Source organism: Enhydra lutris, unplaced genomic scaffold (assembly GCF_002288905.1).
Source record: "Enhydra lutris kenyoni isolate GAN:26980312 unplaced genomic scaffold, ASM228890v2 scaffoldscaffold1, whole genome shotgun sequence".
Taxonomy (NCBI): Eukaryota; Metazoa; Chordata; class Mammalia; order Carnivora; family Mustelidae; genus Enhydra; species Enhydra lutris.
Genome location: NW_019154085.1, coordinates 97,614,192 through 97,640,248, shown reverse-complemented (window position 1 = coordinate 97,640,248; position 26,057 = coordinate 97,614,192). Strand labels below are relative to the sequence as shown.

At 43.7% G+C, this 26,057-nt stretch overlaps 1 protein-coding gene across 1 annotated transcript in view; it reads right to left on the bottom strand.

Moving 5' to 3' along the window:
• LOC111140922 (NCK associated protein 5) overlaps positions 1–23,401 on the bottom strand; it is a 784,669-nt gene extending 761,268 nt beyond the window's left edge. Inside the window, exon 1 of the mRNA XM_022493188.1 lies at positions 23,333–23,401. Within this exon, the coding sequence (XP_022348896.1) occupies positions 23,333–23,401 (69 nt within the window). The remainder of the gene's footprint in view (positions 1–23,332) is intronic.
• Positions 23,402–26,057: the final 2,656 nt, after the last annotated feature.

The following is a 26,057-nucleotide window of genomic DNA, read 5'->3' as shown; positions in this document are numbered from 1 at the left end:
TAGGCCGTAAATTTGAGGTTGTGTTTGTAAACACTCAGCATTTGAGAGTCGTGCCTTACATTCTGAAGCATTAGTGGTGGTTTTCAGAGATTCGTATTTTGGAAGGAAAGGGAAGAGCATCCGACTTCTGGTCAGCAAACTGTCTGGGTGGGGGCTCCTGACAAGTTCATGGATTCCTTTCAGGATACAGTAGTTCCCCCTCCCCTTATCCATGGCAGATATGGACCAAGACCCACTATGGATGCCTGAAACACGGGACATAGACCATGTTTTTTCCTACACATACATACCTATAATAAAGTTTGATTTTTAACTTGGGCACAAAAAGAGATTCACAACAACAATAATAAAGTAGAACAGTCAAACAATAAGCTCTAATAAATGTTATGTGACTGTGGTCTCCCTCAAAACGTACTGTGCTCACCCTTCTCGTGAAGCTGTGAGATGATAAAATGCCTCCGTGAGGAGATGAAGTGAGGGGAATGAAGTAGGCATTGTGACGTAGCATCAGGCTACTATGGGCCACTGGAGATATGTCAGAAGGGACCATCTGCTTCCAGAAGGCAGTTGACTATAGACATGCAAAACCACAGGTAAAGGGGACTATTATGTTTATATTTACATGTAATGAAGCATAATACATGTTAGGAAAAGATGGGACAAGTGGTAAAAGGTATTATTTATACATAAAAGAACACAAATAAAGTTATAAGAGCACCAAAGATGTCTGTAAAAGAAGGAAATGGTTTTTACCTTATATCTTGTATTCAGTTGCGCTGACCTAAAGGTCTAGAGAAGGTTAAGGAGTTTGTACTCTTTCTCCAAAAGGCGGTCCACTCGGGGCGCCTGGGTGGCTCAGTGGGTTAAGCCGCTGCCTTCGGCTCAGGTCATGATCTCAGGGTCCTGGGATCGAGTCCCGCATCGGGCTCTCTGCTCTGCAGAGAGCCTGCTTCTCTCTCTCTCTCTCTCTGCCTGCTTCTCTGCCTACTTGTGATCTCTCTCTGTCAAATAAGTAAATAAAATCTTTAAAAAAAAAAAAAAAGGCTGTCCATTCATATCCTCAAGCTTCACACGCTTATCTCATAAGCTTCGATAGTTCATTATCTCGGCTTCCACAAATAAAATTGTTCTATGGCTCCAAGAATAACCCAGCCCTCTCTGAAATCTGGTCGTCATGAATCAAGGAACTTGGGGGCTGACACTATTATTTGAGCTCTAATGCAGGTTGTTTCCTCCCTGTGGGGAGAAGGAAGCTCTACAAGACTAACTTAGGAGTTGTAGGTAATGTTCCAATTACTAGACTGAGGCTTCCAGATGTCACCGGCTTTATCTTTTTGTGTGTGATTTTTGTAGATTGGCCAAAGTCACATAAGGACTTATACCAAAGAATTATGATCTATTTTTGGCTTGAAATCCAGTACCAAACTGGTAAAATGAAGCAAACTTTAGTTGGGAAGAAAAGCTTTCTATTATCTGAATGTGATAGAGATACTTAACTCACAAAGCTAATTTGCAAGTGTAAGAATGATCACAAGAGAAGGAAATACTTAAGCCTTTTGTCTCAATCACCCCTGGGTTCTAAAAATGCACAAGCTAGATAGAATCCCTTAAAGACATTTTCAGATGCAATAAAATCCATGCCAGGTGGACACACTTCACCACCTCATCAGAGGCCATACCACAAAAACCAACCCATGACTCGAGGCCAAGGAAAAGCAACGTAAAACCCCGAGGGTTCTTTTGCAGATTCCTTGACTTTTGCAGGTAAAGGGTAGATCTCAAGTTGTTTCTGACCCAAAAGCTGTTTTTCAGACTTTCTCTCACCATTTCCAATGATGTAGAAGAGCAAACACTATAAGCATTTATAAGTATGGAATTGATCACATGGAAGTGTATCATTATTCCATCTGAAATCTGCAGAGTCTATGTCATCTTGTAGCAACAACACAGAATCTTAGGAAAAGGACACACACTGCTTTAAAGAGCTTGGATGTCTGATTTTAGATTTGCAAAGCAATGCCAACCACAGATACTTCTTTTTTTTTCTATTTATTTTTACTCAAGTATAATTAGCCTTCAAAATTATATTAGTTTCAGGTGTTGGCATAATGATTCCAGGATTCTATACTTTTCTCAGTGCTCATCAAGATAAGTGTACTCTTAATCCTCATCACCTGTTTCACCCATTCTCCCCACCCACCGCCCTTCTGGCAACCACCTAAGTGAAATAAGTCAGACAGAGAAAGACAAATGCCATATGCTTTCATTCATATGTGGAATTTAAGAAAAACAAAGGAACAAAGAGAAAAAGAGACAAAAAAAAAAAAAACCACAACAAAAACAAAAAACCACCCTGAATCTTAAAGACAGATAATTCATTTTTCAAAGCAGATGGAAGAAAATCTATTTGCTGTAAATTCAATTAGAATATAAATTTGGAAATACTTAAGCTTCAGTCCTTTAAAAAATAATCAGTCGGGTAGACACCGTACTCCAGATATTCCAGATCATTGAGGGCTTACCATTTATTCAACCCCTCTAAAGTTCACAAAAATGTGACTTTGGGCAAAACTTTTCCTTATAATTTACAACTCAAGCAGGCTTATCGGATAGGAGACACTGCTCTATTGATAGTGGAGTGACATGTCTTTCTGCAGCAGAATTTTGGAAGGCAAAATAGTTCTGAGGTACAACCTGAGTGGGAGACCTGCAAAGCAGACACAACAATAATTTATCTCAAATATCAAAATGTCAAAAGGAATGGCCACTCCTGAAAGAGGTAATAATGGCTTTGACAAAACAGCATCCTTAAATGGATTTTAAGTCTGACAGGGTATCCATCCATAGATTAATGGACAAAGAACATGTGGTAGAAATATACAATGGAATATTACTCAGCCATAAAAAATGAAACCTTGCCATTCGTGACAACATGGATGGACCTAGAGGGTATTATGTTAACTGAATTAAGTCAGACACACAAAGATAAGTACCATATGATTTCACCTGTATGTGTAATCTAAAAAAAGAATAAATAAAAAGCAGAAATGGGACATAAGTACAGAGAACAAACTGACGATTGCCAGAGAGCATGGGGATAGGGAGATAGGCAAATAGGTCAAGGAGATGGGAGTCCAAACTTCCAGTTATGGAATGAATAAATCATGGGGATGAAAGGTACAGCATAGGGAATATAGTCAATGGTCTGTAACAGAGCTACAGGGTGGCAGATGGTAGCTACACTTGTGGTGAGCACAACATGCCAGAGAGACTTGTCAAATCACTATGTTCTTGCCTGAAACTAATGTAACATTGTGTGTCAACTACACTCAAAAAAATTAGAAAAGAAAAGCTGACATGGTGGCTCTGGGCCACATGGGAAGACCAAACATTAAAGCAGGATCACAAACTGACTTATAAAAGGTCTATCTTGAAACATTTGAAAGGAATTTAGGCAAATAACTCATTCATAGTATAAATTACCCAATATTAAATTTCCCTCAGAATTGAACCTTTACAAATAGGCTTCTCATGAGAATGACATATTTGTGACATAAATTTCTTTCCCTATAAGATCTCATGCTTCCCTGCTCACTGATGCCTACAATTCCATCATGAGAAATTTCTACCTTTATCACTTATTTAAATGCAGAGGAGAGGCTCATTATGCTTGCTCAGTCACTGAAACCCATCTTTTGCTGGGAACAGATTGATAGCTAGAATCTTCTTTTTCCCTTCTTCGGTATCTCCCACCCTGCACTAGACACTTGATGTCATGGAGGCATGGAGCTCCCAGGAACTTGACATGCCACAGGGCACCCAACCTGTGATCACAAAGACAATCAGGTGAAGCTGAAGCTAGAAGGGAAAGATGAATTGTCCAGAGTCTCAGCCAGTTAGCGACAAAGCTGGGACTGGCGTGTAAAGCCCGCAGCCATTGGGCGATTCACTCCCCAGGCATTTACTGAGCCGTACTATGTGCTGGACATTATACTACATGCTGTGAACACAGCAATGACAACTGCAAATACCTTTTCCTCTAGAAGTGTGGGATCAAAGTAAGTTGGTCAGACTTAAAAACCAATACAATGTGGAATCTGAGAAACAAACCGAGGATTTTGGAGGCGAGGGGGTCAGGGGAAGGGAGAGCCTAGTGGTGGGTATTAAGGAGGCACATACTGCATGGAGCACTGCGTGTGGTGCATAAACAATGAATTTTGGAACACTGAAAAGAAATAAAATAAAATGGGGAAAAAATACAATGAATCTACCTACCTAAGTGTAATTACGGAGTCCTTGATTAACTCTCATTGATTCATTCTAAGGAACTTAGTGACTACGATATAACAATTAGTTCCTTAGAAGTTTTTACCTGAAAAGAAGTAAGAGAATTTAGATTCCACAGACAGGTTTTTAACTGAGATTTTAATTTAATTTAACTAGTGAAATAGTTGTGCATTTACAGAACATGAGTATAGAGGTCAAGCATTTTTGTTACATACTCAGAACTGAAGTTGTGTTTATTCATTTATTTAGTCTGTTTATTAGGTGTGTATACAAAGAATATGAACACAGAAATATTGATTTGATTATTCCTGATATTTAGATCGAACTGGCTACTAATAACAACAGCTAAGTTATTAACTTTTCTAATGGATCAATTTGTACATTGTCATGGATGATGGTGAGTCTTATTTAAGCGTGAAACCTTAGTCTATTCAATTTTCTATGCATTCTCTCAGATAATTAGTTCAAGAAATACCCCCATGTTACACCTTATAATTTTTCAGTTCCCCTGGGAGTATCTGAGCCATGTGACAAGAACACAAACCACAAAATGCAGTAAAGAAGTGGCATTAACATTCATTATTTGGCAAGCAGCCTTTGCTTCGTGGGAGTATCAAGTTTCCCTAAATTTTTTGTTTACTTCATGTACTTGTCACAAATGAATGGCCACTGCTTTGGTGTCTGGCCTTGGGTTCCCCACCCCCCAGCATCTCACAATTCTATGATGGCTCTGTGGGTCCATTTGCACAAAGTTTCATCTGGTTCTTGGGTACCTTTTCCCAAATGTGCTGGATTTATCTGGTTTGGAAAATGAACAGAAAACTCAATGCTTAGGTTGTGATCTACCATTTCAGTGGTTTTTATAAGCCTCAACCATATGGATATTATTGACCACTGGTCCATGTTATTCTGGAACATCCCATAAATGCCAGCTGCTTTCTCAGGGCTGAGAGAGCAAAGAAGAAAATGGATCCACTTATTGGAAAGGAGGGGTAGGGGTGTGTGGGTGTGTGTGTGTGTGTGTGTGTGTGTGTGTGTGTGTGTGTGTATTGTTTGATGATTTTTCTAGTCCTTCTTTTTCCTTTGGCCAATGAGTCTTTGCTTGACTGCAGAAAATTAGTTACTCCAGTCTCCATTCCTCATTATATCATACATAGAGGTTATACTCTTGACAGTCACATGGGGCCAAAACAGGGCCCAACTCCTTCAGTGCACACTTTAAGCTTCTGTGACTTCCATCTGTGTGGCTCCCCATGAGGGCTCTCACCAGCAGAGCTCTGAAGGAAGCATTGTAGAAATTCAGAGACAAAAATGCTCAATTTTAAAGATAGCTGCATTTTTTAAAGATGTTAATAGGAGCACAGTGCCTTGGACATAAGGTGCTCAATGAAAATTTGATAGGTGGAAGAATGGATGGTGGGCTTCTAGGTGCGTCTGGGAAACGATGACGCTCCCTGCAAAGGTGGGAGGTGGGGCCCTGGACAGAGGTGGTCCCTTTTCCTCGCTCTGCATCATGGCAAGCTTCGGGAATGGTCTTCCATTACGTCCAGATGAGTGAGCCTGCTTCCTGGGCGGCTGAGAGCGGGCTGAGCCCCTCTAGCTCTCAGGGCCATGCCATCTTTGGTCATTTAGTGAAGAGTGTGTGTGGATTACACCCAGTACTCACCAGGATAAAGCTTCACTGGGTGGCTGTAGGGGCACATAAAAGGAACAAAGCCAGTGCTACCAGCAATGACACTTCGTTTTTTCTTTATTGGAGTGGCAGCCATCATTCATTTTTTTTCTTTCACCAGGCCAATCATGCTGGGCACTGGGGTAGAACCGTGGACAAGTAAAAACCCCCGCTCCACTCCCTAGCTCTCTATCACATTTCTCCTTGCTCCTGGGGTTTAAGCTTTCACTTTCTCAAACTTCCTCTGTTGGTGCTGCTCTCGCGGCACTTGATCCTTTATAAGTCCAGAAGGAAACAGAAGCTCAGGAAAACGCAAAGTGTTTGAGGAGGGCAGACCGCTTGTCAGTAGCCGAGCTGGGTCTTATTTTACAATGCTGAGAGCTGTGTGTGCTGTTAGCTGGTTTCATTCTCCTTTCTAAAGGAGCCCTGCAGCAGCCTGCTTATCGACAGGAGCCGTCATCTGGAGCTGGATCCTTTCTGAGCACTGGATTTTGAAAATCAAATAGGTGGCTGGAATGGCTGTGCCTCTTCTAATAACCACTGTATTTGCTTTTCCAATTTCCTCCTGCAATACGGTGACCACATAGGAAAAAGGATAAACTCTCTCACTGCTCCTGTTAAGACTCCTCTTAGTTAACTCACTTAAACACAAGGTTTTGTTGCTGTTATTTACCAAGTAAAACAGATTTGATCCTTAATTGAGTGTTACAAATAGTACAGAGAGTAGAACAACCAAGAAATTGGCCTTTGGTCAGACATGGTTCTGGTTCAGAAACTCGGTGCCAACTCCTGCTAACTTACATGATTTGGGACAAGGTATTTAACCCTTTGGAGCCTCACCTTCCCCATCTCTAAAATGGGATGATACATGCTTCACAGGTTGCTGGGAGAATTATTTGAATATTAGCTCCATGAGAGAAGGGTGACAGTTGTCTTATTCACCACAGAATTCCTTGAAGAACCAAACACAATAAATATCTGAATAAGAGAATTCATCAAAATTGGTACAATCGATCTGTGCAGTGCCCAGCATGTCACCAATGGCCAATAATCCATTTCTAAGTTAATTTTCCCGCTTTCTTCTTTTCCTTTTATATTTTCAGAAGATTGGGCCCCATGGTAGGCATAAAAGTAAACATTTAATGATTATAATTTGCAATGAGGGAAGAAGTTTTGCAGACTCACAGAAGTCCTTCAGACAAGAGCAAGAGAGTCTGAAGATATCTGACTCACTCTGGATTAGCAGCAGGATACCAGCCATTCTTTACTGTATACCACACTGTCCATCATCCCCACCAGGACTGTTAAGAGTTCAGAAGGAAGAAAGACACCACCAGGGAGGAGTCAGAGCCTGGCAGTCCTAGTTGTGACTTTCCTCTTTGTCCCCTGAGTGAAAACTCTCTCCATGTACAACGACAGGCTCTCCAGGCTGTTCAGGACTCCTGGGGAAAGTGCTTCAACCCGAAATATCATCTGTGATCTGTTTTCCATCAAAGGAGGGAAAAAGGTCTGATGTTGGACATTTAGCTCCATGGGAAACTACTGCCGTAAATTGAATTTTGAAAATTCAATTCAATTTAAAAGGCATTAAAGTCTGTTTTTAAAAAAATCTTCTGGTGAGTTCTTTGTTGTATGAGGAATCTCTCTGGAAAGAGGAACAGCAACACCTGATGCATCTTTTGTATAAATCTGGACTCACATAAATAGAAGTTTCTTAAAACAAGTTGTGAGGGCCTCTGGGCTTACACTTCTTTCAGGTACTCCTTCAGAGAAGGCTTCCCCACTCTTCCACAGCTCAGAATACTGGTAGGACCTCTCATCGCAGCACAAGGGAAGGTTCCTACACATGAGGGAGGCCAGACTGTTATCTGAGTAAAAAGCTCCAGAGAAACTACTTGGAGAGGAACCACTGTAAAAATGGCCGTCGGAGCTATGGCGCTGACATGGCGTCTGGAAGTCAGCCAACCCCACCAGCACAGGAAGTGGAAGCCACAAAGGTCACTGATTCCAGCACAGAGACGCATGCTCCTCCCGATTCTGAGAGGTGTTTAAGGTACAGATAGATGGTACAAGTGTCAGCAGCATGAGCCTTGTGGTCAGACAGGCCTCACTGTTTACTAGTCATGTGATCTTGGACAAATCACTGAATTTCTAAGCCTCAGCTTCTTCATCTAAATAAGAGGATGGATAGTATCTCCCTATAGAGTTTTTACGAAAATTCAGTGAGCTAATGCAAATAAAATATTAAGTCCAGAAGCCAGGATATAAAAATGTATCATATTAATTGCTGTTATTATTATTAATAATCAACAGCACTGACTGAGATGGGAATGCAAAACCACATGGACTAATCTAAGATCATCTGATTGTTCACAAACATCATCCTCATCATTTCATACAATGTGATCACACACTGAGGTGAAAGGTGTGGTAGGCCCCTCCATTTTCCATCCCAGGATTCAGAATCCTGAGCCAATGACTGGATCTCAGTTTCTCTGCCTCCTCAGAACACCCCGGTTCTGGGCTTCATTTTCTCAAAGTCCTTTCTCAAGTGAATGACAATTGAATAAGCTTTATCTCAGCCCTTTCAAGTGACATAAATACAGCCCACTCTAGCACTTAAAAACTGATTTTAATTCTAGAATTTCAGTACCATTGGGCACTCACATCTAAGGTACCAACATGCCCGAGCAGAGGATTAGGCCCTAATTAGAAGCAGGCTGTAAATATTATATGAGGACCCTGGTGTTTCTGCTCGGTTTAAGTTACACTGACTTCCAATCATGCATTTTATCTCTTGGCATGCATACCTAGGTGCCCAATAAATGTTACCTTTGGTGATAATAAAACAAAAGCCTAACTTTCAAAAGTGAAATAACCAAAAGACCATTGTCTGCATTCTTGGCAGTGGCCAGAGAGCCAGTTTTCCCAAGTCAGCAACCTCTGAGGAGGCTGGCCAGGGGCCAGTTCCCAGGGTTGGCGCATTCCTGGGGCCTGGCAAGAGGCCACTGGGACCCTGTTTCCTCTTTCGTTCTCTTTATGTAGTGGAAAATCTTTCCCACTCCGAACCCTCCGAGCCTGCCTTCCCCCATCGAAGTAAAGACAGAGAGTCACATGGGAAATGATCTCCAACCCCTTCCCCAAATCGAGTCTCCCACTGCTCCGAGTTGGCACAGCTCAAAGCAGTCAAAGGCAGAAGAAAACAAAAGAGGGCTCTGCAGCCCAGTCTCCAGCCCGATCCTATCAGGGGCCAGGGACTGGGGCCGAGGACCCAGCGGGACCCTGCGCACAGGGAGTCATTGTACGCTTGTTTAGAAGGCTACAGGCGCTCCTGGCAGCTTTGGAATAAAACTGCCTGTTGTAAGTAGACAATGGCTGAGCTTCAAGGGTGAGAGCAGGAGGCCAAAAGTTCCAGAAAAATGTCACGCCCCATATAAGAAGGTCTGGAGCACAGTTCATTAGCAGAGGACGACAGAGGCAGCTGGCCTCAGAAGAAAGGACTCCACGGTTCGGTCAGGTACAACCTGTAGTTAACACCTGGTGAACATTTCTGGCTGATAACATCACAGGTATGCCATCAGTTTTTAAACATCGCATATGAATATACGCAAACCAACAGGAAAAAAAAAAAATCTTTGCTGACGGTCTCCTTCCATCTGCAGACAAAGAAAACTGCCGTCTGGAGCCGCTGCGTCAGCCGGCTCCACGCGTTTGCAGCCCTGGGGGAGGAGGCGGCCCCACGCATGAGGCTGTGTGTTCCGTTGGAATCCCTTCCCTTGATTCTCAGAACAACCCGTGTTCTTTCTACTACGTTACATTCCATCTCTTCGCTCTGCGCCCTTTAAAATGAGTGTTCTGGGGTCGCCTGGGTGTCTCAGTCGGTTAAGTGTCTGACACTTGATTTCGGCTCAGGTCATGGTCTCAGGACCATAGCATGAAGCCCCGCACCTCGCTCCCTGCTGGGCCAGGAGCCTGCTTCAGATTCTCTCTCTCCCTCTGTCCCTCCCCACTCACACTCTCCACAAAAATAAAGTAAAGTAACGTAAAATAAGATAAAACAAAACAAAATAAAATAAGTGCTCTGCGCACAGTAGGCTCTTTGTGTTTCCTTCTGAAGCTGCCGCTGCTGCTTATATTTTTGAGAGGCTGAAGTTGAGAAGCGAGGAACCCATCAGAGCTCTAATACACTACTTTCCATTTGCATAGAGTCCTACAGTTCCTGAGACAAATTTTTTGATCTTTATTTCCCTTTATACTCATGGAAACCCCACTCTTGAGGACACAGAGATTCAGGGAGTTTAAAAAACCTGCTGAAGCCCACACACCTACTGAAGGGCTCCCCTCAACTTCTAATCTGAGGACATAGAGTTCTAACGTAATGCTCAATCTGCCAGCCACATTACACCCCTTGTACCCCAGCCCCCCCACAGCATGTAGGGAGCCCCGCACTGGCGTTTTTATCAGGACCCCTGAGAGAAGACCGTATCACTGGCCATGTGGAACTTACATTGTGAAGGTGTCACATCATATTGTTCTAGTTAAGCCAAGTTGGTGAGTGCAAGGGAATGGGATAGAAAACAACTCATAAGAAGCTCTTTCTAGTAACAGAAATAGCCAAATAACAGAAATAGCCCAGGGTGTTCCCTAGGCCCCTCTCCCTCTGGTTTCCAACTGGGGCCAGCAAATTGGAGGTTCCTAGGGCCCTGGAGAGGGGGAGGGGAAGTGCGCGTTTCCAAGCCCCCATCTGCTCCCTGTTGGGCCAGCACTGGTTGGCTGCATCCCTGCACCTAAGGGGACACTTGGTACCATGTGGCTGTCTCCTTCTGGCCATGCGGTTGTATGGCCATGTCATCTCCTTGTCCTGTCATCTTGATGAGTTCCCTACATTCCACCCTACCTTTTAAGAAGCCTTTTATTAAACTGTCCTCCATCATCTGGCTTGAGCACACCATCTGTTTCCTCCTAGGACTTCAAGTGACGCAGCAAATAATGAAATAATATTGCTGATGCAGTCCTTGTAGGCAAAACCACGGAAAGTTCCTCAGCTCCTCCTAAGAGGATGAGAAATGCTAACATGAGACCTGGCTCTCTCTTACCTTCACTTCCTCTTTGCTAGCTCTCACCGAATAGAAGTAGGTCAGATAATCTGCCTCAGGGACCTACCAGCAGAGCTCTAAACTTGGCACATGAGATCTCTGAGTAGCTACCTACTGCTGCCATGTAGCTAGAACTCCACATAGCGGGGTGTGGAGGACAGCAGTAGCCGCATCCCAATCACACGTGGGTGGTAACTTCAAAGACTTCGAGCTCAGCCTTATACCCACTCACATCAGATTACTAGAAGCCTCACAGCCGAACCATCCCCAGGGATGTCAGGCCTCTGACAGCTGCTCCTCTTCCCAGAAGGACCAACAGCCCCTGAACCTACTTATATGCTGGCACTGACAGATGGACTCCAGAATTTATCAGACCAAATGATTTTATTTCCCTCAACACATCTATGTGCATGAGAGCAATCAATGAATTAATTACATTAGGAAACATACCAAGCTGAAGACAATCGCTTTATGACTAAGGACCAGAAAGGTGCTGAAAGACAGAAGGCAAGCAAACCTCAGAGGCATCTTCGGAAATGGACAATTATGATTCATTAAGCCTAGTTAAGGAAGTGAAATTTATGAGGAGGAAACATCTGGAACTGCCTGGAATGTAAAGGAACCGGGAGGAACCACTGTTTGGGCTTGTAGAGAGCAGCCCGGACAAATGGGATTCCATGTTAAGACAGAATTGCAAAATTAGTACACGAAAGAGACAGCATTGAGGCAATGCATCTGGTTTTAAGTGAAGCGTTTTAATACAATGGCTCCTGGATTTGCTCTTGAAATATTAATTGAAACGGGGATGAGTATGAGGGCTGTCACATGAATAGAAAACTGGAAGAAAGATCATAAATACTGGCTAAGCTGTGCCAAGGCAACAGAACGTGGCAATGCAACAGAAAGGAAAATGCTGCCTCGTTCCCAGCCATGAATGCTATGGAGGCTTAGTAAATATTAACTGATAATAATGAACTATAGTACAGGGCGGTAAATTAGTATGAGACAGGCTGCTGAAATACAACTCATATATATACAGTTGGTATAACATACACTGATAAATGAGAAGAAAGGAAATCAAAATGATTTAGCTACGCGATGCATTGTGCCTGCACCAGGAAGTGTGGTTAAGAGGGTGGGGGAGGGGTGGCAAGAGGGGACAAGAGAAAAGTTAAGAGGAATAATTCAGGATCACAAGAGAACTTCCTTAAGGTCTCGGCGATTCCTCAAGTTGAAGCTAGGCACCTTGGAGTCATACTCTATTGTTTTAAGACACAGAGGTTTTCTCAATAAATTTCTGTTTCAGGGACCTCATGGGCACCACAGACTAAATCTGGACCAATTTCACTGAGGGAGATATGAAAGCTCTCCTCCTTGGGAAAGCCCATCCTGATCAATACAGTTGCGAGAGCTGCAACCTCCTTTCGAAATCCCATCACTCTTGTTCTTTGCACCACTGTATACCTCCTGGCATTACTATGATTTGTGTATATGTGACTAGACTTTGTAAGGCTTCGCAAAATGGAAATCATGCTTTGCATTTCTTAAAACTCACATGGATCTTCACCCTTGGTATTTCACAGAGCTTTGAACTTAGTAGGTGCTCAATTCCTGTGCCAATCAATTAGATCGGCAGGGATCTAATAACCATATATTAGGGAAGGAGGGAAGCAGGCACCTATAAGAGAGAACACCCAGCTGCCTCCTGGGTTTGAGGACTAGCTTCTAAGGAGATCGATGAAAGCTCTACCTCTCGTTAAGGACAAAGCACTAGAGAATTTGCCGCGGGAACAATCTTAGGCTGCCAGAGGAGGATACAGAAACCTCGGTTGCCATGGAAACTTGTATGATCTGATGATTCCCATTGTTGAAAGATGATGAGACACCAGGAGAATGACAAGCAGATCCCTGAGCCCTAAGAAAACACAGAACATGCCAAGCAAACGTCTCTGCTCATTTGGACTTACTTCTTAAGATGCAGTATCATCATCTATCAATAATAGCATTCACGAAGGGCTTTCCAAACGTTGCCAGTTCCTATTCGGATTAAGTGATCTCTGAGATGCCAAGTGTGTGCAGAGCTGTGTCTGAGGCGGGCAGAGAGCACTTACTACAGCAGGTGGGTTCAGGTGATGGAACCATGTGCTTCTGAGATCCTGCTCTGTGACCAGGGTAAGGTAAGCCACTTGTGTGCAGGTTTTGTGTACCAGGCTTGCTAGACTAATGGCAGAGGAAGCTACCTAACCATTCTCAGGTCACGGATACCTTTGAGAATATGATTATAGCTATGGACTCCCTCCCCAGAAAAATGTGCACATAGGTACATACATATAAAATCTAACACAATCTACTTTGGAGAATTCAAAACCCCTGGAGCCTTTCCATAAATTTGCCCTATCAAGCACTCTGGAACTCAGGTGGGTCCAGGTATCATGTCAAGAATCTCTGAGGCAAACACAAGTCTTTATATAAAAGCTAGAATCACCCTCAGTAAAACGGAAAATGTTGCCATCCCAAACATCCTCCAGGTAGTCCCGCTTCCTCCATACCCAGTATCTCCTGCTAACGTGTACTTAGCTCATGAACTCACTCACTGGTAAGTTCACTCACGCATTCATTCTTTGCACTGTTTTCTGTGTGTCAGACTTTAGGGACCCAAATGTGAGTATGACATGGCTCATGCCCTCTAAGAGCCTACAATTCAGCTCAGTCAGGGCTCATTTTGCTTCCCAGGGAATACTGGGCCACATCTAGGGACAGTTTTCGTTGTCACAGTGGGTGAGGAGTGCTACTGGCACCTGGTAGATAGAAGTCAGGGATGCTGCTGAAAATCCTACAATGCCCAGAACACCTCCAACCCTACAACAGATAGAAATACAGGGTCGAGGGGCGCCTGGGTGGCTCAGTGGGTTAAGCCGCTGCCTTCGGCTCAGGTCATGATCTCAGGGTCCTGGGATCGAGTCCCACATCGGGCTCTGCTCAGCGGGGAGCCTGCTTCCCTCTCTCTCTCTCTGCCTGCCTCTTTGTCTGCTTGTGATCTCTCTCTGTCAAATAAATAAATAAAAATCTTTAAAAAAAAAAAAAAAAAGAAATACAGGGTCGAGGGGAGCCTGGGTGGCTCCGTTGGTTAAGGAACTGCTTTTGGCTCAGGTCGTGATCCTGGAGTCCTAGAATTGAGTCCCGCATTGGGCTCCCTGCTCAGCAGGGAGTCTGCCTCTCCCTCTGACCCTCTCCCCTCTCATGCTTTCTCTCTCTCTCACTCTCTCTCTTTCTCAAATAAATATATAAAACCTTTAAAAATTTAAAAAAAAGAAATAAAAAAAGAAATACAGGGTCCAGAATGTTAGATAGATTGAGAGACCCTGACTTAAGGTGGACAGGCATGAGACAAAGCATTGAATGCACGGATGAAGACCAGAGGTAAATAATACGGCAGCTCAGGAAAGGGCATTTTAGTAAGAATTCTGGAATATATGGTTATGGTGACAGACGGCCTTGTTTTCATTGATGACAGAAGGGAGGTGAAGGGAAGAGGAGTCATCTGGGGTGAGCCATCACCATAATGAAGGCAGACATTACTTTGTGCAACACCAGAGGAGGGGCATCGATTTCAAGTGGTGAGCAAACAAATGGCATCTGGTGGGGGAGATGTCCTCATAGGAGACGAAGTGGGTCTCTACCCAGCCCTATCAGTCAGTGGCTCAGCCAAAACAATGGGCAACCATTTGATAGGCTCATCACTCCAGTTACAAATCCTGTTTCATGCTGGGCAAAAGCTAGACTTTGGATGTGCCCTGTCATTCACCACTCCTCTGTACTCTATTCCCATTCCAGTCAATATCCCCATTGTATACACGTATACACTACAGTGATCCTCATGTGGGTAAATATGCAAAATATATACTTTGTATATATAGATATACAGGGTATATATTATGTATATATATATCTAGATATAAGGGTATATATTATGTATTCTATATATTATGTATTCTATAGATACGCTAACTTTAATCTCTACAGAAGTTGGTTCTAAGACCTGATTAATCGACTGGAAATCAGACCTAGACCAAATTCCAGCACGTGCATCCTTGACTCCTTGTACCCCTCTCTCTCCCAACCTCCAACCCTTTAACAATTATTTTCTGGAAATCAGGCCTGGCTTCTGTCATCAGCAGGCACAGGGACGACAGGTATGCTGATACACCTGTAAACCTCTAGCCCTGTTGAGGCTGGGGCTGTTCAACATTGGAAAGCACCAGGCAAGGAGCTCGCCGTCACTGGCAAACAAGGTTTTCTGCTTCTGAGCCGCCAGCTATGGAGTGACAGCATGATCTGGGAGCAGCCAGAAGGGAGCTAAAGTCCCAAGTCTACTGCACACAAGTTTCATAGCCCTGAGGAAGTTCTTTAACTTGGTAAGTTTTTTCTATTTGTAAAAAAGGAATAATTAAAGTTCCCATCTGAAAGGGTCATCCTGAAGTACTGAATGGCAACTTCTATCTCAAGTGCTGACCAGAGTGCCTGGCACGTAGCAAGCCTCAGTAACCTTTCAGCTATACTCAGCAAGGGAGGGGAGCCTCCTGGGGCCGCACCTAATGCTTGGCTCAAGGGGCTTACGTGTTAGACTTTACCACCATCCTTGTGTGGGGACCATGCCGATCTTCTCTCTTGGTATCATTCCAACTTTTAGTATGTGCTGCCAAAGCAACCACCAAGATAGATAGATAGAGAGATATAAAATATTTATTTATTTATTTATTTATTTATTTATTTTAAAGTAACCTCTACCCCCAACATGGGGCTCAAACTCACAACCCTGAGAGTCACATGTCTACTGACTGAGCCAGCCAGGCGTCCCACTGGACTTTATCCGTCCCCACATAATCTATGTCCACTGCTTGGGTTTATTCTTTTTCTGTTCTTTTATCCTGCCTTCCATTCAGACCATTTCAGCAGCAATTCTGCTCATAGCTCCAGCCTTTCTCCTGGTACGGGCGGGTTCTGATCTGTTCCTGCTCATCTGGGGCCCCTTTAAGACCCTCTGTAACCAAGGATTTGGGGCTGTACCTACCTGGTCCAGCCTCCCTGTGTTCTCCCAGCCCATCCACACCAAATCTATCCAGAGCCCCCAGAGGTCTGTGCTGCTGCAGGGAGCTGGGCCGCACATTCCCCCAGCGTGTTCTTGAGTCATGATGGGCTCAGCTATGCTGTTGTACAGATTCACTGGGTACATTTTCATCTAAGCATCTGGTACTTTTCTCCCTTCACGGTCGCCTGCTGCCAAAGAGGAGCAGTGAGATTCGGCACGACACTTTGGAAAGGTAGCCGACCCAGGCTGAAGCTGGTCTATTCCCCACCTGCTGCTTTTTTCCAAAAATGGGCCGTGGGTGGAGCCTCAGACATCACACCTTCCCACTGACCTGGCTCCAGTGCCTGGTCTCTGTTCTTCTCCGGACACCCAGGAGGCAGCTGGGATAATAGCCCTATTGACGGGATGAAGCAGCTGGGGAATAAAACCTCCCTCTTACTCACTGACTTTTCTCTACTTGATGATCACTTGAAAAATCTCAAACAGTCTTGGTATCAGAGCACAGAGGTCTCCTGGTCAGAGGCACTGAGTCAACCATATTTCATGCCTGCTTCCACTAGTAGAAGGGATCAAGGGTAGCTAGGATTTGAGTCACTGGAAACCTCTAGCAACCTAGTGGCCTGTGTTCTATACAGCATTGCTGTGGTGAGAGTAGCCCAATCCCAGCACCGAGAGAGTCAAGAAAGCTAGAGGTGAGCCTGAAGGATTACAAAAATGCAGATTTCAGGGGGCAACATTCACAATCCATGGGCTGCACTGAGCCACACCAACAATATCCCTATTTTTCCATTTAGAAAAGTTCCCAGTGAGTTCTGAGCTTTCTAAAATACTTGCTTTAATTCATTTGCTTTGATTCTTTGCTCAAATCCATGCCCTTGGGTGCATACATCTTCGCGTGACGTCCTCAACTTGCTCCTTTGCCTGCCCTCGCACACTGCGTCTCTTGAGGGTAAACACAAGTCGCCATTCAGAAAGTCAGCACCCAGGAAAAGTGAACTAGACCTTCACGTTTCCCATTTCTCTACCACATGCAGCTATCCTTTAGAACCTAGCCCACCGCCTCTGGAAATTAGGTTTTACTGGAACAAGCCACGTCCATTTATTCATATCATATACTATCTGTGGCTGCTCTTGGGTTCCCACAGCAGATCTGAGGAGCTGTGATGGGCCAGCTGGCCTGGGAAGCCCAAAACTTTCACTATTTGACTTTTCACAGAGTTTGCTGAAACCGTGCTTTAGGATTCCTCTGGTCTCTAAGCAGGGGTGAAATCACTGAAGACAAAGCAGTAGAGATTTACGTTTGTGAATCTGTCAGGGTTCTGTCCCTTTGTAAATACAATTATAACTGTAAGTAGAAATACAGAGAGACTTATTATAAGGAATGGAGTCATGATTATAGAGGCTGAGAAGCCCCATGACATACTGTCTGCAAGCCGGTGGCCCAGGAAGCCCAGTGATAGAGCTCCAGTCCAAACCCGAAGTCCTGAGAACCAGGAGAGCCAATACTGTAACCCAGTCCCAGTCCAAAGTCCTGAAAACAAGGAGTGCCAGTATCCGAGCACAGAAGATGTCTCAGCTCAGGCAGAGAGCAGGTTTGCCCTTTCTCTGCCTTTCTGACCTATTCAGGTCTTCAGTCAATCAGGTGACGCCCACCCACAGTGGGGAGGGTGAACTTCTTTACCGGATCTACGGATCTACGGATGCAAGTGCTAATCTCTTCTGGAAACACCCTCACATACACACCCAGAAGTAGTATTTTGCCAGGTATCTGTGCACCCTTGAGCCCTGTTAAGTTGGGACACATAAAATTAACCATCACAATTTGATATAGGGAAGACAGTTCTCTGGGGAAAAAAAGTAATTCAGCAATGAAATGAGTTGTTAGCATGCCTTTCAGTCAATGCCACACCATTTACCTCCTATGTATTATATCAACTTCCCTGCTGATTAGGTCAGTTTGCACAAATAAACTATGGTCTTGTATCAGTCAGGGGGCTCTGCAGGAAATCAATGGCACAGGCAAATCATCTAAACTGAGAAGATTTTGGGAAAGGAACCATACAATAAAGTGTGGGAAGACTAAAGCAGACCAACATGAGACGGGCTGTCAACATCCAACAGTCATTACTACCAAGAAGCCTGAAGGAACATGAGGAAAGGGAAGGTGCTAGAACACAGAGAGAACTGTGGTTTTGTGAGAGAGGGTTGCCCAGCAGAAACTGTGACCGTAGGCAGAGCATTGCAGTCCCTGTGGCCCAGGACCAGGCCAGGAGAGAATAGGAGAGCCATCACCTTGACCTCTCTCTCTTCTTGACCTCTGATCTCCTGTTAGGTCCTGTTAGGTTTAGCCAAACCCAACTAGATGCCAAAAGACATAGGGTCCTACTGACAAGGTCTGTGTGGTATATCCTCCAGGGGTACATAGGCAGGTGGAGAAGGATGGGATGGCTCTGGAGGGAAAAGTGGAGACTATCCAGAACATCCCATAGTGACTACAATGTCTTAAATGTAAAGCAGGTTTTCTAGTAATGCTTACTGTTTGGTTTAAATGTGTGCCTATGGAAGGCCTAATCACTCTAATAGTTTGGATACAAACTATCGAGAGGCTAAAGGGTGAATTGAGGGACTTGGTGTGGGGCCTTTCCTGTTCTCACAAGTTTGTCAAAACTGCCCAGCTGTTAGAGCTGAGGATCTAGTGTGGCCAACGTTTTGTCTTCCTTCTGGAAGGGGAAATAAAGGAATGGGGTACCATGAAAGAATCTGTCGTTCATGAAAGAAACTCCCTCCCATCCCTGCCTAAAAGCAAAAAGTAATTTTTCCTCACATTAAAAGGGAATTTCTCCTATCAGAATGTGAGATGGTTAAAGAGAGAGAGAGAGAGAGAGAGAGAAAGAGAGAATTCCCTCCCCAGCCCTCTCATCAGCTAAATGCTATCATAGCCACAAGTATCATATAACTCTACAGTCAGCCTGGGAATGATTCTTGCAAATAAAAAAGCACAGTGTGAAATGCTGACTTTTTCTGATCAAAAAGCATCCTGGGGTGGGCAGAACAGCTTTGGGTCAAGAAGAGGCCTTGATTTCTGGGGTGATTTTTATTGTTATCAGAGAGAAGACTGTACTTGCTGCAAACGTGTGGCTCCTCGGCACACTCCTACTGGTGAAGGCAAACTTGTAGTCACTTGTCTCTCTCTCAGGGTACTTACCCCCCGCATTGAAACATATTTTTCATTTCAGTTTCACTTACCTGTCACTTTCTTCTTAAAAAGGGTGATTTATCAAGTTAAAAAAAGAAAAAATCAACATCAAAGAACACTTCAATGCTACGGGGGTGCCCACACACACACACATACATACACGCAGGCACACACACTCAAACCCCCCGTGTCCTGTCTTGAAGGCAAAATTGTGACTAAAAACCACAAGAAACTATCCCCCAATGGGAAGCTTTTTTCAGCATCTTGACTGTGAGTTCCTTTATTCTGTGTTTCCGCCAGCCTACAAATTTAAAAGCTGTTGCAAGGGAGCTATAATTTCTACTCAACACTTCATGATTTGATTATGTAAAATAAAAAGTGTAATGAAGTTAATAGTACCTTATTCTTACTGTACACGATGAGGAATTTTTTTCCCTGCAGAATGTGAAAGTGGAAATTACCTCTGGACCTTCTAATTCTCAAAAATGTGGGTCATAATGATGACTGTGGTAGAATTTCAAGACGTAAGATTTAGTATATTTCTCTTTCCTCTATTCGGTTTTCCAAAGGGGCGTCTTCTCTTACTGGGATTTTATGTAGTAAAATGTAAGGAACTGAAGTGAGGGGTAAGAGCCCTGCGTCCTACGCTACTTGTGGAGCCTCGAGGAAAACACTGAACCTCACTGAGTAATAACTTCTTCTGCCAAGTGAGGAGACTGGATAACCCAGTCCTATCCTAGCATTCTAGGATTTAAAAAAAAAACAACATTAAAATAAATGAATAAATAAAATTTAGAAATTTAAAAAACAACATAAAGTGGAATAAAGTAAACATGCCTTGAGAAAGAAGTGTGGCATATGATGCCAGGTGTTTCTTTCCCCTTGTGTTGTCCAGGAGGCCTTTTCCAGAATTATCACCTTGTGTTTCTCTCCCAGTTATTTGTGTGAATGCAGCAGGGAGCCAAAGAGGAGGCTGATGTCTTTGCTTCAAATCCTTTAACAGGCCAGTCAGCTTTGACCTCATCCCTGTCTACCTCTCTTCCTGATGGCCACAAAAGAATTCACTCAAGGGACTCTCAGTGGGTATCACTCTCAAAACACCGGCTCAAAACGAGTACCTTTGCTGTCCCTGCCTCAGCATCTTTTATGAAGAAAGAACATAACTCTAAAAGAGAAGGCTAATTTATAGTGATGTGGCCTAAGCTGTGTAACATGGAGTGTCATTTAAGACCTCCCATCCCTCAGGCCACCTACTCATAGAGACAACAGTCTTTCAGGATCTTCCCAATTATACCCATGCAGCCATAACACTTAATCTACCTCCAGGAAACACGGAAGATATTTCACTAGTGTAAAAACTCTCCTTAAGCATCATTTGGGGACATTGAATAGCATTAAGTTTCGCAGGTTGTGCCAAGCAACGGGTTCTTATTTTCCCTGTTCTCTCATGCTGAAGTCAGAAAATGGATCTGCAGGCCCCACAAGACTCAGGGTAGAGCCACGTGCCAAAGGGGAACCCAAGCTCGGTGTTGGGTTTTCAGCTTGTACTGCTGCTACCACAGGCTTTGATTATGCTCGCAGTCAGGCCTGTCCCTGAGCAAAATTTAAATAAGGACAATGGTTTCATTAAGGCTCTTTCCTCTTTCTCTGATTTTCAGATGTCCAAAGCTCTCGTGGCGATTCACTGCCTGTCCACTCCCTGCCCCAGCCCAGCCCTGCATCCCAGCTCTCCGTGCCCTGTACCTTATTGTTTACCAATTCCCTCAACAAAATTTTGCTCGGCGGCTTGACATTTGGGAAAGATCCAAGACATTTTATTTTTTTTTTAAAGATTTTATTTATTTAGGGACGCCTGGGTGGCTCAGTTGGTTAAGCAGCTGCCTTCGGCTCAGGTCGTGATCCCAGCGTCCTGGGATCGAGTCCCGCATCGGGCTCCTTGCTTGGCGGGGAGCCTGCTTCTCCCTCTGCCTCTGCCTGCCATTCTGTCTGCCTGTGCTCACTCTCTCTCCCTCTCTCTCTGACAAATAAATAAAATCTTTAAAAAAAAAAAAAAAAATTTTATTTATTTGACAGACAGAGATCTCAAGTAGGCAGAGAGGTAGGCAGAGAGAGAGGAAGGGAAGCAGGCTCCCTGCTGAGCAGAGAGCCCGATGCGGGGCTCGATCCCAGGACCCCGAGATCATGACCTGAGCCGAAGGCAGAGGCTTTAACCCACTGAGCCACCCAGGCGCCCCCCAAGACCTTTTATTAATGAGCGCTCCCATGAAAGACAACAGCTTAGCTTGCTTGCTCTGATGGCATCTTCGCCTATTCTCTGGCGTGGAAGGCAGAACCCAGGACTTTAGGGGCTAATCAGGGAGGATATATGGGGGTGAAGGGAACATTTCCTGTAAGGTTCCTGGGTGGCTCAGTGAGTTAGGGATCTGACTCTTGATTTCGGCTTCGGTTGCAATCTCAGGGCTGTGGAATCAAGCCCCACATCAGGCTCTGTGCTTAGCTCGGAGTCTACTTATCCCTCTTCCTCTGCTCCTCCCCTCACCCACGTGAGCTCTCTCTCTCTCTCATAATTAAAAAAAAAACAAAAAAAAACAAAAAAAAAAAACTTTTTTTAGAAGAGAACCTTTCCTGTGCTGCTCATATTATAACATATGAGCATCTCTGTCCTCTGTTTAGGTATATGACGGACCCTATTAACAGGTTGGGTAAAAAGTGGTGGGGTTTTTTTTTTTGGCAAAGGAAAGGCTGAAAAATTATCTTTTTATCCTGTTTCCCCAGAAACTATCTTCAGGGAATAGACGTATAAATACACACACACACACACACACACACACACACACACACATACACACACGCTATTTCACATTCGACTGGAGATAGAAAGACCTAAGAGATGAGAAGAGGGCAGGCACATCCTTTGGGAGGAGAATCTAAAATGCTATAAAAGTTCTTAGCCTCTGAAGGTAGGCTGGTCAGTGCACAGCCCACACAGACACAGAAATTGAATCTAAAAACAAGAGAGGCACTAGACACAAAAGTTCAACGTAATCCTTTTCTCTGTTCCTGGAAACTCACACCCAGGAACACTTTGTGACCCTAAGCCTCAGCAGTTATGGGGTAACTAACTTGTCCCTACACTGGCAGAGCCAGACCTATAGCAGCAGGGTGGGAAAAGCGCAACTGACAAATCCATTCAACAAATATTTGATTGGATACCTATTCCGACCCAGACTCCCAGCCAGATGCTGGGAGCACACAAATGAATAAAGCACATCCTCCCGCGACAAGCAAAAGAAGGAGCTGAGCTAAATCTTCATTTCAGTCAATGAGCAAAAGAGAAAGAGGTGACTCCCTTGATTTCTTGCTCTGTTCATATGCATTAGGGAAGAGACGAGGGGATGTACACATCGGAGCTCAGAGAGCAGCCAACCTTCCACAATCAGTGACTTAGTCTCTTTCTTGGACTAACCAGATTCTCATGCACAGAAGCAAACACAACCAAGTTGTTAAGAATGACACTCATCAGCATTCACACTCTTAGAAAGCTTATCAACAATTGAACTATGGTACGTACCTAAGGTCTCGGGGATGCTTCATTCTTCGATATTAGAAGCTCTACTAAATCCTTATTCAACTTATCCCCCAGATGAAGATAAATGGGGGATGGAACAACTATATATAGGCTTGGCATTGGATGTCAACTTTACAGTAGTGTTTTTGTATAGGTTAAAGTCTACTTCAGCTGGAATTAATGTAATTACATATAATGTTGACAGATTATGACATTTGCCTATTAAGTACACTATACAAACATTCCAATAATTTGCTGGCTTTTGACTTTGTAAAAAATAAATGAAAGCAAATCCCAGGGGATATGGCTAATGCGGTAACTGGAATAGAGGTTTCAAAAGCGCAGAGTTCAGGAAATAACAGTCAAAGAATAATGCATTTTAAGCCAAAATATATAGAGTGGTAAATGAATATTTAGTACTTACCACAAGACTGCTGTCTAGAGACAACCTTTTTCCAAAGTCCCTTTTCTCAAGCTGTCTCTTTCCCTCCATGGGTGAAGTTATTTATTTTCCTTTGTGATTTATAAGAATTCCCCTTCTGTTTCCAGGGTCACTGTAAAAAGTGAGCATGTGTTTTACCATCCGAGTGAAAAGTGTTTAGACCCATGTTTTTAGCTAACTAGAAACAAGTGTGGCAGCCAAAATATCCAGACCCGAACCACAAGTGCAAAACAGGGCTCTCTCAACTCAAAAGACCTCTCCGGGTTGCGAATGTCAGAGTCATCTTTACGGAGGCCCCTGTGTTTTTATAGGTCTTGCTAATGGAGTTGGGGAATGGGTTTGCAGGTTGAATCAGCAGACTGTGGAAAAAAGCAAACAGTCTGTTTCATGCCACGCTTGCTCCACACTCGTCCTCCCTCTATCAGCCAGAATCATTCTGTTACTGTGCACATAGATGCTGTCTGCAAATTCCATGAGCTAAAACTGACAAAACCAGGCTCCATAACCAAGAGTGGCTGAGCCCAAGGCGCGAGGAGAGGAAACGGAAACCTGAACATCACTGCCAATATTTCATTGGAAAATATGTAAGTTAAACAGATGTGGGGAACGTATAAGAATCATTCCCTCTAGGACAGGTGGATTCCACAAATGGTGGAGGCCATGTTATCATCAATGAGTATTTGAACACCCATGGCATTTTATCAGATCAGATATAGTTAATCCCTGTACTCCACTGCGGTGGTTAGCTCTAGAATGACTACGTGTCTTGGTTAGTAGGAATATATTGTGTGTGTCAAGCACTAGCTTCTAGTCTTCATGAATATATAAATGCCTGAAATAAAAGAAACAGGTTTTAGTCCATACTTTCCCACCCATTCTCCAAGTAACCTTGGACAAGTCATTCAGCTTCTCTGAAACTCACCTTTCTAACCTGCAAAAAACATGTAGATGTACAATGATTTAAAGGCAATAAACTACAACTTACATGTCAGTTATAATTATGCACAGATTTCATTAAAAACCAGTTAACCTTAAATACTAAGTTAACCTAATCTAATACATCTTTGATGATTCAGGAGGCACCTGGAGGTAGAGAAGTGCCTCATAATCCACACAAAACACATAGCCATTGTCCTGCTATCAAAGTAAAGCTGAACTTAATAACACACTCTACCAATAAGCTTTTGATAAAATTGAAAAGAAATATTATCCACAGCACCCTCAATGCCTCCAAATCTAATGAGGATATAGCAGAATCTGACCTCACAGCCCCCAGCATATGGCCTCCTGCTCCTTGTTCCCCCCACCAGGAGGAGGGTGGGGACAGTGATGCCCCAGACAGGCCCAAATGATGGTTGGTGGTAGGAAACCGATGAACTCCCTTCCCAGCCCTAGGCTCTCTCCTCCATCTGCCACTTCTTGCTTTTAGGAACACCAATTTCAATTCATTACTCATCTACTCAGAATCTCCTGGGAGTCCACCCTGAATTCAGGATATAAAACCAAATTTTTCAACATTATGTTCAATGTCTATTTCCTGCCAAGTAACCTTTTCCAGTCCCTGAATGTGTGAGGCATATTCCTGAGACCACACTTGGATCGCACCCCTCATCTCCATCAGGTCTAATTCTCTCTTCTCCAGGGCCTGGCGCAGGTCCCACCTCCTTCACAGGAGCTTCCTGGTCACACCACTGGCCGAAGACTTCTTTCTCTCCCATGTTTCAGGGTAGTCGTTAGGGACTTAATTATTAACCACCATCATCACCTAGCACAGCTTAAATACAGGAAGTTCTTATTTGCTGGTTGGTACAGCCTAGTAGTTAAAAACAAACTCGTGGCAGCATTTTCCAGAAAAAAGCTAGTTGCATGCTATTAGTATCAGCCAAACTATTAGTTCCGTGAAATTTGTTGTAAGGGATTGCCTTTCCTATTTTCAGCTGTTCCCATCCACTTTGCTGTCCCCACCTTATCTCAGTAGGAGATACACACATTGTGTGCATACTGTGTGCCCTCACTTGTAGCTCAGAATATTCTCTGTAATGATGGCTCCAGCTAGAGGGACTACTCAGGCCCTGAGATTTCTCCCTCCATCAAAAACATACCCCCTTAACTCATTTTCTCATTGTCTTTTCTTGTTAATTTATTCCTCACCTTCCTAAGTCATACCCCAAAGATCCCTGGCATTTGATAGGTCTCAATAGATAATCCTTTGGCATGTAGTACGTATTTATTAAGTACCTAATATATGAAGGACCCAGTACTTAGGTGTTAGTAACATAGCCATGTATAAGGGAGACTAGGTTCCTGTCTTCATGGAACTTCACGGAAGATGTAGGAAATAAGTAAGCAAACAAACATTCCAAACCATGGGAGGTATCTGCTTATGAAGGAAATAATCTTCAGGAGGTGGTATTAAGGAGTGTCAAGTATGTAGAAAGGGAGAACCCTTTAGACAGAATTGTAAAAATAGAAGCCAGTCATATAAAAATATGGGTAAAAAGCACTCCAGATAGAGGGACCAGTCTTTCTGCTGGGAAAAAGCCAGAAAGAGGTTTGTGTGCCCCCCAGAATAGGGAACCAGTTTTTTAGGAACAAAGAAGCGGGGAAGACAATATGTGAGAAAAGTTCTAAGCCATAAGCAGCAATTACATCACACAAGTGTCTTGTAGGACAAGGTAACTTGTTTGTTCTGAGCATAACACTTAAT